At 63.3% G+C, this 14,243-nt stretch overlaps 1 protein-coding gene across 1 annotated transcript; it reads left to right on the top strand.

Moving 5' to 3' along the window:
* Nucleotides 1-4,988: 4,988 nt before the first annotated feature.
* On the top strand, nt 4,989-14,240 carry LOC121063351 (filamin-A-like; the record flags this gene model as incomplete). The annotated part of the gene is given in 10 exon segments (XM_040543771.1): nt 4,989-5,297; nt 6,391-6,488; nt 6,580-6,727; nt 7,906-8,024; nt 9,100-9,177; nt 10,270-10,432; nt 11,201-11,292; nt 11,294-11,408; nt 13,331-13,468; nt 14,200-14,240. Coding segments are annotated over 10 exon segments (1,161 nt in total), but the record flags the coding sequence as incomplete, so codon positions are not given.
* Between the last annotated feature and the right edge of the window lie 3 nt (nt 14,241-14,243).

Genomic DNA, 14,243 nt, shown 5'->3' with positions numbered 1-14,243 from the left:
GGTGTTTTGGGAGTCCCCATTAATTGGGGACCCCCCCCCCCCCTTGGGATGCATTTGGGGATCCCCTTAATGGGGGGGGGGGCCCTATGGGGCTGCTTTGGGACCCCCCCATTTCGGAGCCAACCCCCCCCCCCCCCCGGCTCACATTTCGGGACACCCCCACCCCGGGGGTCCCATTTCAGGACCCCCCCTTATTGGGGGCTCCTTTCGGGCCCCCTCCCCCGGGGTCCCATTTCGGCCCCCCCCCCCCTCTCCAGCCCTATAACAAAGGCGGGGGGGGGCCGGGGCCCGCTCCCAGCCCAGGAATGCGGGGGGGGGGGGGGGGGGCGGGAGGGGGGCGGGGCCGGGGGGGGGGACATCCCCCCCCCGCAACCTGCCTGTGGCCGCCCCGATTTGGGGCTCCCTATAGGGGCTGGGGGGGTCCTATAGGGGCTGGGGGGGTCCCTATGGGGTGGGGGTGGGGCCTATGGGGGTCGGGGGGGTCTTAGAGGGGCCGGGGGGGGGGGCCCTGGGAGAGTTCCTGTAGGGCGTTTTTGGGGGGGGGGTGATGCGTATGGGGGCCCTATAGGGGGGCTCTGTAGGGCTGGGGGGGACTGTAGGGGGTCTCTATAGGGGCTGGGAAGGGCCCTATAGGGGCTGGAGGGGTCTCTATAGGGCCGGGGGGCTCCCTATAGGGTGCGGGGGGGGGGCCTATAGGGCATTATTGGGAGGGGGGGCCTATAGGGGGGCTCTGTAGGGTAGGGGGGGGGGTCCCTATGGGGGACCCTATAGGGTCAGGGGTGTCCCTATAGGGGCTGGGGGCTCCCTATAGGGGCTGGGGGGGGGTCTTTATAGGGCCGGGGGGGCTCCCTATAGGGCATTATTGAGGAGGTGGGTCCCTATGGGGGTCCTATAGGGCTGGGGGGGGTCCCTATAGGGGTGTCTGTAGGGCCGGGGGGGGTCCTTATGGGGCCGGGGGGGGTCCCTATAGGGCCGGGGGCTCCCTATAGGGATGGGGGGGGTCCCTATAGGGGTTCCTATGGGGTCCCCATCCCACGGAGGGGAGGGGGGAGGAGGGGGAGGGGGGCTGGGGGGCGGGGCCATTTTTGGGGGGGGGCGGGGCCCCGCCGGCGGCCGAGCCCAAATAAGGCCAAAAAATGCTGGCGCGGGGGGGGGCGGGGCCGGGGGGCGGGGCCCATCCCCCACCCAGCCCTGCCCATCCCCCACCCGGCCCTGCCCATCCCCCACCGCGCTGCATCGCCCCCCCCCCCCCCCCCCCCAATTCCCCCCCCAGGTCCTGTGTCCCCCCCGGCCACCGCCACGTCCCCAAATCGCCACCCCCCCCCCCCCCCCCCCATGGCCCCATCCTTGGGGTTCCCCCCCCGGCGTCCCCCCCCATTTCTTGGGGGGTGCCCCCCCCGTCCCTGGTGTCCCCCCCCCAGTCCCCATTGTCCCCCCCCCACACCCTCCGTGTCCCCCACAGCTCCCCCACGCCCCCATACCCCCCGTATCCCCCCTATATCCCCCCCATACCCCCCCCATACCCCCCGTACCCCCCCCATCCTGCCATACCCCCGTATCTCCCCCTTGTATCCCCCTGCATCCCCCTTATATCCCCCTTATACCCTCCTATACCCCCCCACCCCCTTATATACCCCCCCACCCCCTATATTTCTCCCTGTATAGCCATTACATCCTGCCATATCCCCGTTGTATCGCCCCATACCTCCGTGTATCTCCCTATATCCCCCCTATGTTCCCCCATGTTCACCCTACACCCCCCATACCCCCCCATATATCCCCCATACCCCCTATATCCGCCCTATATATCCCCTATATCCCCCTATACATCCCCTATATCCGCCCTATGCCCACCATACCCCCCATATTTCCCCTTATACCCCCATATCCCCCTTGTGTCACTCTTACATCCTTCTCATGTCACTCTTATATTCCCCCATATCCCCTTTATACCCCTTATATTTTTCCCCATACCCCCTATATACTCGCTTACATCCCCCCAATCGCCCCCCCCAAACCCCCTATATCACCCCTATACCCCCCCAACCCCCCCTATAGACAGCAAGGCGATCGTGGACGGGAACCTGAAGCTGATCCTGGGGCTGGTGTGGACGCTGATCCTGCACTACTCCACCCCTATACCCCCTTATACCCCCCTAAACCCCCTATAGACCCCCTATAGACCTCCTATACGTCCCCTGTACCCCCTATAGACAGCAAGGCGATCGTGGACGGGAACCTGAAGCTGATCCTGGGGCTGGTGTGGACGCTGATCCTGCACTACTCCACCCCTATACCCCCTTATACCCCCCTAACCCCCCCCCCAAACCCCTATAGACCCCCTATAGACCCCATAAAGACCCCCTATACGTCCCCTGTACCCCCTATAGACAGCAAGGCGATCGTGGACGGGAACCTGAAGCTGATCCTGGGGCTGGTGTGGACGCTGATCCTGCACTACTCCACCCCTATACCCCCTTATACCCCCCTAAACCCCCTATAGACCCCCTATAGACCCCATAAAGACCCCCTATACGTCCCCTGTACCCCCTATAGACAGCAAGGCGATCGTGGACGGGAACCTGAAGCTGATCCTGGGGCTGGTGTGGACGCTGATCCTGCACTACTCCACCCCTATACCCCCTTATACCCCCCTAAACCCCCTATAGACCCCCTATAGACCCCCTATAGACCTCCTATACGTCCCCTGTACCCCCTATAGACAGCAAGGCGATCGTGGACGGGAACCTGAAGCTGATCCTGGGGCTGGTGTGGACGCTGATCCTGCACTACTCCACCCCTATACCCCCTTATACCCCCCTAAACCCCCTATAGACCCCCTATAGACCTCCTATACGTCCCCTGTACCCCCTATAGACAGCAAGGCGATCGTGGACGGGAACCTGAAGCTGATCCTGGGGCTGGTGTGGACGCTGATCCTGCACTACTCCACCCCTATACCCCCTTATACCCCCCTAACCCCCCCCCAAACCCCCTATAGACCCCCTATAGACCCCATAAAGACCCCCTATACGTCCCCTGTACCCCCTATAGACAGCAAGGCGATCGTGGACGGGAACCTGAAGCTGATCCTGGGGCTGGTGTGGACGCTGATCCTGCACTACTCCACCCCTATACCCCCTTATACCCCCCTAAACCCCCTATAGACCCCCTATAGACCCCCTATAGACCTCCTATACGTCCCCTGTACCCCCTATAGACAGCAAGGCGATCGTGGACGGGAACCTGAAGCTGATCCTGGGGCTGGTGTGGACGCTGATCCTGCACTACTCCACCCCTATACCCCCTTATACCCCCCCAAACCCCCTATAGACCCCCTATAGACCCCCTATACGTCCCCTGGACCCCCTATAGACAGCAAGGCGATCGTGGACGGGAACCTGAAGCTGATCCTGGGGCTGGTGTGGACGCTGATCCTGCACTACTCCACCCCTATACCCCCTTATACCCCCCTAAACCCCCTATAGACCCCCTATAGACCCCCTATAGACCTCCTATACGTCCCCTGTACCCCCTATAGACAGCAAGGCGATCGTGGACGGGAACCTGAAGCTGATCCTGGGGCTGGTGTGGACGCTGATCCTGCACTACTCCACCCCTATACCCCCTTATACCCCCCTAACCCCCCCCCCAAACCCCCTATAGACCCCCTATAGACCCCATAAAGACCCCCTATACGTCCCCTGTACCCCCTATAGACAGCAAGGCGATCGTGGACGGGAACCTGAAGCTGATCCTGGGGCTGGTGTGGACGCTGATCCTGCACTACTCCACCCCTATACCCCCTTATACCCCCCTAACCCCCCCCCCAAACCCCCTATAGACCCCCTATAGACCCCATAAAGACCACCTATACGTCCCCTGTACCCCCAATAGACAGCAAGGCGATCGTGGACGGGAACCTGAAGCTGATCCTGGGGCTGGTGTGGACGCTGATCCTGCACTACTCCACCCCTATACCCCCTTATACCCCCCTAAACCCCCTATAGACCCCCTATAGACCCCCTATAGACCTCCTATACGTCCCCTGTACCCCCTATAGACAGCAAGGCGATCGTGGACGGGAACCTGAAGCTGATCCTGGGGCTGGTGTGGACGCTGATCCTGCACTACTCCACCCCTATACCCCCTTATACCCCCCCAAACCCCCTATAGACCCCCTATAGACCCCCTATACGTCCCCTGTACCCCCTATAGACAGCAAGGCGATCGTGGATGGGAACCTGAAGCTGATCCTGGGGCTGGTGTGGACGCTGATCCTGCACTACTCCACCCCTATACCCCCTTATACCCCCCCAAACCCCCTATAGACCCCCTATAGACCCCCTATACGTCCCCTGTACCCCCTATAGACAGCAAGGCGATCGTGGACGGGAACCTGAAGCTGATCCTGGGGCTGGTGTGGACGCTGATCCTGCACTACTCCACCCCTATACCCCCTTATACCCCCCTAAACCCCCTATAGACCCCCTATAGACCCCCTATAGACCTCCTATACGTCCCCTGTACCCCCTATAGACAGCAAGGCGATCGTGGACGGGAACCTGAAGCTGATCCTGGGGCTGGTGTGGACGCTGATCCTGCACTACTCCACCCCTATACCCCCTTATACCCCCCTAACCCCCCCCCAAACCCCCTATAGACCCCCTATAGACCCCATAAAGACCCCCTATACGTCCCCTGTACCCCCTATAGACAGCAAGGCGATCGTGGACGGGAACCTGAAGCTGATCCTGGGGCTGGTGTGGACGCTGATCCTGCACTACTCCACCCCTATACCCCCTTATACCCCTATAGACCCCCTATAGACCCCCTATAGACCCCCTATACGTCCCCTGTACCCCCTATAGACAGCAAGGCGATCGTGGACGGGAACCTGAAGCTGATCCTGGGGCTGGTGTGGACGCTGATCCTGCACTACTCCACCCCTATACCCCCTTATACCCCCCTAACCCCCCCCCAAACCCCCTATAGACCCCCTATAGACCCCATAAAGACCCCCTATACGTCCCCTGTACCCCCTATAGACAGCAAGGCGATCGTGGACGGGAACCTGAAGCTGATCCTGGGGCTGGTGTGGACGCTGATCCTGCACTACTCCATCTCGATGCCCGTGTGGGAGGACGAGGACGAGGAGGAGGCGCGGCGGCAGACCCCGAAGCAGCGCCTGCTGGGCTGGATCCAGAACCGCCTGCCCCAGCTGCCCATCACCAACTTCAGCCGCGACTGGACCACGGGGCAGGCGCTGGGGGCCCTCGTCGACAGCTGCGCGCCAGGTCAGAGGGGTTAATTAACTGATTGGATTAATTAAGTGGGGTATGTGGGGTCCTATGGGGAGATATGGGGTCAGACAGGGTCATATGGGGTCGTGGGGGGAGCTGCCCATCACCAGCTTCAGCCGTGACTGGACCACAGGGCACTCGTCGACAGCCGTGCGCCAGGTCAGAGGGGTTAATTAATTAATTGGGTTGGTTAATTAGGTCCTATGGGGTCCTATGGGGAGATATGGGGTCATACAGGGTCATATGGGGTCATGGGGGGAGCTGCCCATCACCAACTTCAGCCACAGCTGGACCAGCAGCTGGGTGCTGAGCCCCCTCCTCGACAGCTGTGCACCTGGTGAGACGGGTTAATTAACGGGGAGTTAATTAATTGGGGTCCTATGGGGTCGTATAGGGAGATATGGGGTCATATAGGGTCGTATGGGGGTAGTACAGGGGGATTGGGGATGGAAGGTGCTGGACACCCTGGTCAACAGCTGTGCGCCTGGTGAGTGGGGCTAGTTAATTAGTGGGGCTAATTAATTAGTGGGGTTAATTGGGGACCATCACTGGGACTAGGGGATGTGGGGTGTTCATCCCCAGGAGGGTCCCTGGGGATGTGTATGGGGTGGGGGGTCTATAGGGACATGGAGGGGTCTCTGGGGATGTGTATGGGGTGGGGGGGTCTATGGGGACATGGCGGGGGTTCTGGGGATGTATATGGGGTCTGGGGGTCTATAGGGATATTGGGGGGGGGTCTTTGGGGATGTGTATGGGGTGGGGGGGTCTATAGGGACGTGGAAAGGTCCCTATAGATGTGTATGGGGTGGGGGGGTCTATAGGGACACAGAGGGGTCTTTGGGGATGTGTGTGGGGTGGGGGGGTCCATAGGGACACGGAAAGGTCCCTATAGATGCGTATGGGTTCTGGAGGTCTATAGGGACACTGGGGGGTCCCTGAGGATGTACATGGGGTCTGGGGGTCTATAGGGACACGGGGGGGTCTCTGGGGGTCTGTAGGGACACGGGGGGGTCTCTGGGGGCCCGCAGAGGGGTCCCTGAGGCCCCCCCGACCCCATTTCCCCCCCCCCCCCCACCCACCCACCCAGGGCTGTGCCCCGACTGGGAGAGCTGGGACCCGAGCCGCCCCGTGGAGAACGCGCGCGAGGCCATGCAGCAGGCGGACGAGTGGCTGGGCATCCCCCAGGTGGGCGGGGCTTACGGCGGGTGGGCGGGGCTTATGGGGACACACCCTGACCCCCCCCCCCCATGTCCGTGTGTCGTCCCCCCCCCCCCAGGTGATCACCCCCGAGGAGATCGTGGACCCCAACGTGGACGAGCACTCGGTGATGACCTACCTGTCCCAGTTCCCCAAGGCCAAGCTCAAGCCCGGCGCCCCGCTGCGCCCCAAGCTCAACCCCAAAAAGGCGCGGGCGTACGGCCCCGGTGAGCGGGGGGGGGCTGGGGGGGGGTTGGGGTCCGGGGGGGGGCTGGGGACCTACGGGGTGAGTGGGGGGGTTTTGGTTCCTATGGGGTAAGTGGGGGGTTTTGGTTCCTATGGGGTAAGTGGGGGGGTTTGGTTCCTATGGGGTGAGTGGGGGGGTTTTGGTTCCTATGGGGTAAGTGGGGGGGTTTTGGTTCCTATGGGGTAAGTGGGGGGGTTTTGGTTCCTATGGGGTAAGTGGGGGGGGTTTTGGTTCCTATGGGGTAAGTGGGGGGGTTTGGTTCCTATGGGGTAAATGGGGGGGTTTTGGTTCCTATGGGGTAAGTGGGGGGGTTTTGGTTCCTATGGGGTAAGTGGGGGGGGTTTTGGTTCCTATGGGGTAAGTGGGGGGGTTTGGTTCCTATGGGGTAAGTGGGGGGGGTTTTGGTTCCTATGGGGTAAGTGGGGGGGGTTTTGGTTCCTATGGGGTAAGTGGGGGGGGGTTTGGTTCCTATGGGGTAAGTGGGGGGGGTTTTGGTTCCTATGGGGTAAGTGGGGGGGGTTTTGGTTCCTATGGGGTAAGTGGGGGGGGTTTTGGTTCCTATGGGGTAAGTGGGGGGGGTTTTGGTTCCTATGGGGTAAGTGGGGGGGTTTGGTTCCTATGGGGTAAGTGGGGGGGTTTGGTTCCTATGGGGTAAGTGGGGGGGTTTGGTTCCTATGGGGTAAATGGGGGGGTTTGGTTCCTATGGGGTAAATGGGGGGGTTGGTTTCTATAGGGCACAAGAGGAGACAGGGGCTCTATGGGGCAGACAGGGGGCTGGGTCCCTATGGGGTACGTGGGGAGTTCTGGTTCCTATAGGGCAGGAGGAGAGACTGGAGCCCTATGGGGCAGGTGGAGAGCTCTGGATCCTATAGGGCCAGAGAGGAGACTGGGGCTCTATGGGGCAGACAGGGTGCGGGGTCCTTATGGGGTAAGTGGGGGGTTTTGGCCTCTATAGGGCAGGAGAGGAGTCTGGGTCCTTATGGGGCAGATGGAGAGCTCCGGATCCCATGGGGCAGGAGCGGCCCCCCAGGCCCCCATGGGGCAGGAGATGCCCCAGGAAGCAGTGCCCGTAGGCTCAGTAGGGATCCGCAGGGGGCCCGCGGGGGTGCCGCCCCATAGCCGCCCCATAACCGTGGGGCTGACGGCCGGGCCCCGCAGGCATCGAGCCGACGGGGAACGCGGTGAAGCAGCGCGCCGAGTTCACGGTGGAGACCATCAGCGCGGGGCAGGGCGACGTGCTCGTCTACGTGGAGGACCCCGCCGGGCACCGCGAGGAGGTCGGTGTGGGGCAGGATATGTGGGGCGGGATGTGTGGGGCAAGATAGGGGGCAGAGGGTGTGGGGCAGGATATATGGGGTGAGGTGTGGGGCAGGAGGTGTGGGGCAAGAAACGGGGTGGGACGTTTGGGGCAGGATATGTGGGGCAAGATATGGGGCAGGGGGTGTGGGGCAGGATGTGTGGGGCGGGATGTGGGGCAGGATGCATGGGGCAGGATATGTGGGGTGGGATGTGTGGGGCGAGATAGGGGGCAGAGGGTGTGGGGCAGTGATGTGGGGCAGGATATATGGGGTGAGGTGTGGGGCAGGAGGTGTGGGGCAGGATATGTGGGGCAAGAAACGGGGTGGGGCGTTTGGGGCAGGATGTGTGGGGCAAGATATGGGGCAGGATGTGTGGGGCGGGATGTGGGGCACGGTGTTGGGTGGGATGTGGGGCAGGGTATGGGGCACGGCGTGGGGCAGGAGGCACAAGGACAGCGCTATGGGGGCTACATGGGGCAGGCTGTGGGCACTTACGGGGTCCTAAGGGGTCTACTAGGAGGCTTTTGGGGTCCCCGGGGGGGGACTTTAGGGTCCCCAGGGAGCTTTGGGGTCTGCTGGGAGGGTTTTGGGGGGGCTTTGGGGTCCCCAGGGGAGTTTTGGGGTCTCTGGGGGAGGGGTTGGGGGGAATTTGGGGTCCCCAGGGGGACTTTAGGGTCACCGGGTGGGGAATTGGGGTCTTTGGGGGGGGGGGGGGGGTTTGGAGGGCATTTTGGGGTCCCCAGGTGGGCTCCGTGTGTTGTTCTGAGGTCCTCAGAGGGGTTTTGGGGTCTCTCTGTTTTTTATTGGGAGGGTTTTGGGGTCTCCAGGGGGGTTTTGGGGTCCCAAGGGGGGCTCCCTGTGTAGTTTTGGGGTCCCCTTGGGGACTTTGAGGTCCCCAGAGGGGTTTGGGGGGCTCTCTGGGGGGGTTTTGGCTGGGTTTTGAGGTTCCCCAGAGGGGTTTTGTGGTTTCCAGGGGGGCTTCTTGTTTTGGGGTGCCCGGGGGGGTTTTGGGGTGTCTGGGGGGGGTCTGACAGCCCCGTGCCCCCCTCCCCAGGCTAAGGTGGTGGCCAACAACGACAAGAACCGCACCTTCTCCGTCTCCTACGTCCCCAAAGTCACCGGCTTGCACAAGGTGGGCTCCGGGGGGGGGCTTTTGGGGGGTCTCCTGTGGGATTTTGGGGGCCCCCCGGGGGCTTTTTGGGGTCTCCTGTGGGGTTTTAGGGGCCTCCCGGGGGCTTTTGGAGGCCTCCTGTGGGGTTCTGGGGTCTCTCAGAGGGTTTTGAGGCGCTTTTGTCCCCCCCTTGGTTTTTTTTGGGTGATTTTGGGGGCGCCTCCGAGGTTTCTGGGGAACTTTTTGGGGTCCTCTTGGGATTTTGAGGTGGTTTTGGGGTCTTTTCTGAGGGTCTGGGCCCCCCCCGTGAGGTTTTAGGGGGGGTTGGGGCTCCCTGGGAGGTTTTTGAGGTGCTTTTTGCCCCCCCGCGAAGATTTTGGGGTGGTTTTTTGGTCCCCGTGAGGCTTTTGAGGCTCCCCACAGCGGTTTTGGGGTGGTTTTGGGCTCCCTCTGAGGGTATCGAGGTGCTTTCAGGCCCCCCCGTAGTGGTTTTGGGCTCCCCACGAGGGTTTTGGGTTCCCCGTTGGGGCCCTGAGCTGCTTTTTGCTCCCCCCACGAGGATTTTGGGGCAGTTTTGGTCTCCCTGTCAGGTTTTTAGGGTGGTTTTGGGTCTCCCTAAAGAGGATTTGGGGTGTTTTTTCCCCCCATGAGGTTCGTGGGGTGTTTCTGCCCCCCCCATGAACATTTTGGGGCGTTTTTAGCCTCCCTATGAGGATTTTGGGGCATTTTTGGGCCTTCTCCCATGGATTTTGTGGCAATTTGGGTCCCTCCACAAGGGATTTGGGGTGTTTCTGACCCCCCCCCGATGATTTTGGGGTGTTTCTGGCATCCCTGTGAGGATTTTGGGGCATTTTTGGGCCCGCTGCCATGGATTTTGGGGCGCTTTGGGGGGATTTTGGGGTGTTTTTGCCCCCCACAATAGGATTTGGGGTGTTTCTGACCTCCCCGTGAACATTTTGGTGCATTTTTAGCCCCCCCCCCACGAGGATTTTGGGGCGTTTTTGGTCCCTCTACCGTGGATTTTGGGGCGTTTTGGGGTGTTTCTGCCCCCCACCCGATGGGATTCGGGGTGTTCTGCCCCCCCCGGTGATTTCGGGGTGCCCCCCCCCGCAGGTGACGGTGCTGTTCGCGGGCCAGCACATCGCCAAGAGCCCCTTCGAGGTGCAGGTGGGGCGCGCGGCGGGCGACGCCAGCCGGGTGACGGCGCAGGGCCCCGGCATCGAGCCCACCGGCAACGTGGCCAACAGGAGCACCCACTTCGACATCCTCACCGCCGGTGGGTCTCGGGGGGGGGGGGGGGGGGGGGGGATTTGGGGGGGCCTTCGGGGGGAACTGGGGGTCCTGGGGGGGGATAGAGGGTCTGGGGGAGGCCTTTGGGGGGTCCCGGGGGGGGACTGAGGGTCCTGGGGGGGGACTTTGGGGGGTCCAGGGGGCGTTCTGGGGGGCCTTTGGGGGGTCATGGGGGGGATTGGTGGTCCTGGGGGGGGATTGGGGGTCCTGGGAGGTCCTGGGGGAGGCCTTTGGGGGGTCCCGGGGGGGGACTGAGGGTCCTGGGGGGGGGACTTTGGGGGGTCCGGGGGGCGTTCTGGGGGGCCTTTGGGGGGTCCAGGGGGGGGATTGGTGGTCCTGGGGGGGGATTGGGGGTCCTGGGAGGTCCTGGGGGAGGCCTTTGGGGGGTCCTGGGGGGGCATTGGGGGGTCCTAGGGGGAACTGGGGGGGAATTGGGGGGTTCTGGGGGGCATGTGGGGCATCTGGGGGGGTCCTGGGGGGGATCCTGGGGGACCTTTGGGGGGTCCTAGGGTGAACTGGAGGGGAACTGGGGGTTCTCGGGGGGGTCCTAGGGGGGGGTCTGGGGGTTCTTTGGGGCATCCTGGGGGGACCTGGGTGGTCCCAGGGGCACCTTGGGGTCATTTGGGGCCACCTTGGGGAACCCTGCAGTGACCAGACCCCCCCGGGGGAGGAGGGGGCAGCATTTGGGGGAGGGGGTTCCCCCATTTATTTAGGGGTACCCCTGACCCCCCCCGTGTCCCCCCCCCCCCCCCAGGCGCAGGGCCGGGCGAGGTGGAGGTTTGGGTCGTGGACCCCAGCGGGCGCCGGGACACGGTGGAGGCGACGCTGGAGGCGCGGGGGGGGGGACGGGGGGGCCCAGCGCTGCACCTACCGCCCCCGCACCGAGGGACCCCACACCGTGCACGTCACCTTCGGGGGGGCCCCCATCCCCCGCAGCCCCTTCAGCGTGCACGTGGGGCAGGGTGAGACACCCCCCCCCCTCCCCCCCCGAAAATATGGGGGGGCTGTGCCGCTGCCCCCCAGTTTGGGGGGGCTTTGTTCTGTCCGTTCTTCTGCGCCCCCCCCAGTTTGGGGGTCCTATCCTGTCCTAATGGGGGGGGCTCTGTTTCCCTGCCCCCCAATTTGGGGGTCTTTATTCTGTCCTAATGGGGGGGGCTCCGTTTCCCTGACCCCCCCAATTTTGGGGGTCTTTATCCTCTGCTAATTTGGGGGGGCTCTGAACCTCTGTCCCCCAACTTGGGGGTCTTCATCCTGTACTAACATGGGGGGCTCTGAGCTTCTGCCCCCCCAATTTGGGGATCTTATCCTGTCCTAAATTGGGGTCTCCATTCCTCTGCCCCCCCCCAATTTGGGGGTCTTTATCCTGTCCTAAATTGGGGGTCCCTGTTCATTTGCCCCCCAATTTGGGGGTCTTTATCCTCTACTAATTTGGGGGGGCTCTGAACCTCTGCCCCCCAATTTGGGGGTCTTCATCCTGTCCTAATTTGGGGTCTCTGCCCCTCACCCCCCCCCAGTTTGGGGGCCTCCCCCCCGGGGTCTCTCTGCTGCCTCCCCCCCTCCCCCCCGGGGGTCTCTCTGCCTCTGTCCCCCCCCCATTCCGGGCTCTCTCTGTCCCCCCCCCAGCTCGGGGCTCTCTGTGCTTCGCGCCCCCCCTCGGGGGTCTCTGTGCTTCGCCCCCCCGGGGCTGTGGGGTGCCCCCCCCGGAGCCGGCTCTGTCTCTGTCCTGCTCCTTCCGCCCGCCTGTCCGGGGCGCCACGCGCTGACGGTACGGGGGGGCTGCGGGGGCTCTGGGACCCCCCCTTGGGGTCTGGGGGCCCCCCCTTACTGGGTTTGGGGTCGTCTTCCGTTTGGGTTTGGGGTCTCCTCCTATGGGGTTTGGGGTCCTCTTCCTTTTAGGTTTGGGTTTGGGGTCCCCCCCCCTTATTGGGTTTGGGGTCCCCCTCCTATCAGATTTGGGGTCCCTTTTGGGTTCGGGGTCTCTTCCCTATTGGATTTGGGGTCCCCCCCCCCATTGAGTTTGGGGCTCCCCCCCTTTTGGGTTTGGGGTCCCCTTCCTATCAGATTTGGGGTCTCCTCCTATTGGGTTTGGGGACCCCCATAAATTGGGGATGATTCCTCCAAGACTGGGGGCGATCCCCCCCCCCCCGTTGGGGACAATTCCCCTACAGATTGGGGACGGTGCCCCCCCCCCTCCTGCAGCACCCCAGGGGTGGGTTTTGGGGTCCGTCCCCCCACCCTAAGGAGTTTTGGGGTCCCCCGCTGGGGTTTTGGGTTCCATGTCAGGACTTTGGGGTTTCCCCATGGGGTTTTGGGGTCTGTCCTTCCACCCCGGGGGGTTTTGGGGTTTCCCCCCAGGATTTTGGGGGTTCCCCAGGGTTTTGGGGTCCCCCATTGGGATTTTGGGGTCTGTCCCCTCATCCCGCTGGGGTTTTGGGGTTCCCTACCGGGGTTTTGAGGTTCCCCCAAGAGGTTTTTGGGTTTCCCTATGGGGTTTTGGGGTTTCCCCCCGGGATTTTGGGGTTCCCTCATGGGGTTTTGGGGTCTGTCCCCGCACCCCACTGGGGTTTTGGGGTTTTCCCCTAGGATTTTAGGTTCCCCTATGGGTTTTTTAGGTTTCCCCATGGGGTTTTTAGGTTTCCCCCCAGGATTTTGGGGGTTCCCATGGGGGTTTTAGGGTTTCCTTGTGGGGTTTTAGGGTTCCCCTATGGGATTTTAGGTTTCTTCCCGTGGGGTTTTTGAGGTTCCCTGCCGGGATTTTGGGGTCCCCTTTGGGGTTTTAGGTTTCCCATGGGATTTTGGGTTTCCCCCTGGGTTTTTGGGGTTTCCCCCCAGGATTTTGGGGTTTCCCCCGGGTTTTGACCCCCCCCCGTCCCCGTCCCCGCAGCCTGCAACCCGTCGGCGTGCCGCGCGGTGGGGAGGGGGCTGCAGCCCAAGGGGCTGCGGGTGAAGGAGCCGGCCGACTTCAAGGTCTACACCAAGGGCGCCGGCAGCGGCGAGCTCAAGGTCACCGTCAAGGGGCCCAGTGAGTCCGGGGGGGCTTTTTGGGGGGCGGGGGGCATGGGTGGGGGTGCCTGGGGGGGGGTTGGGGGTCCTTGGGGACACTTTGGGGGTCCTTGGGGGCTTTGGGGGGGCTTTGGGGGGGCTTTTGGGGGTCCTTGGGGGATTTGGGGGGAGCTTTGGGGGGCTTTTGGGGGTCTTTAGGGGGATTTTGGGCCTCCCTGGGAGGGTTTGGGGAGCTCCGGGGGGGATTTTGAGGGTCCTTGGGGGGATTTGGGGGGTTCCTGGGGGGGTCTGTGGGGACTTTTGGGGTTCCCTGATGGTCTGGGGGACATTGGGGGGGGGGGGGGGTTTGAGGGGTTCCTGGGGGGTTTGGGGGGTCTCTGGGGGGTCTCTGGGTGGGGGGTTCCTTGGGGGTCTTTGGGGACATTCTGGGGGTTTTTGGGGTTCCTTGGGGACCTTTTGGGGACATTTTGATGGACTCTTAATGGGTCCCTGGGGCCGCAGCAATGGGGGGGGGGGCACAAAAAGGGTCTGGGGGCTGTGGGGGGGGTCCTGGGGGTCCCTGGGGATATTTTTGGGGTCCCTGGGGACTTTTTGGGTGTCCCTGGGGGTGTTCTGGGGATGCTCGGCGAGGCCCTGGGGCCGCAGCAGCGGGGTGTGGGGGGGCCACGCACGGAAGGGGGATCCTCGGGGGGGGGGGGGGGGGGGGTCTGGGGTGTTGCCCCCCCCCCTGACCCCCCCCCCCCCCGGCAGAGGGCCTGGAGGCGGTGAAGCAGAAGGACCTCGGCGACGGCGTC

The sequence above is a fragment of the Cygnus olor genome, unplaced genomic scaffold (assembly GCF_009769625.2).
Source record: "Cygnus olor isolate bCygOlo1 unplaced genomic scaffold, bCygOlo1.pri.v2 scaffold_216_ctg1, whole genome shotgun sequence".
Classification (NCBI taxonomy): Eukaryota; Metazoa; Chordata; class Aves; order Anseriformes; family Anatidae; genus Cygnus; species Cygnus olor.
Note: the sequence above shows the minus strand (reverse complement) of the source record. Positions and strands in the feature narration are given on the sequence as shown.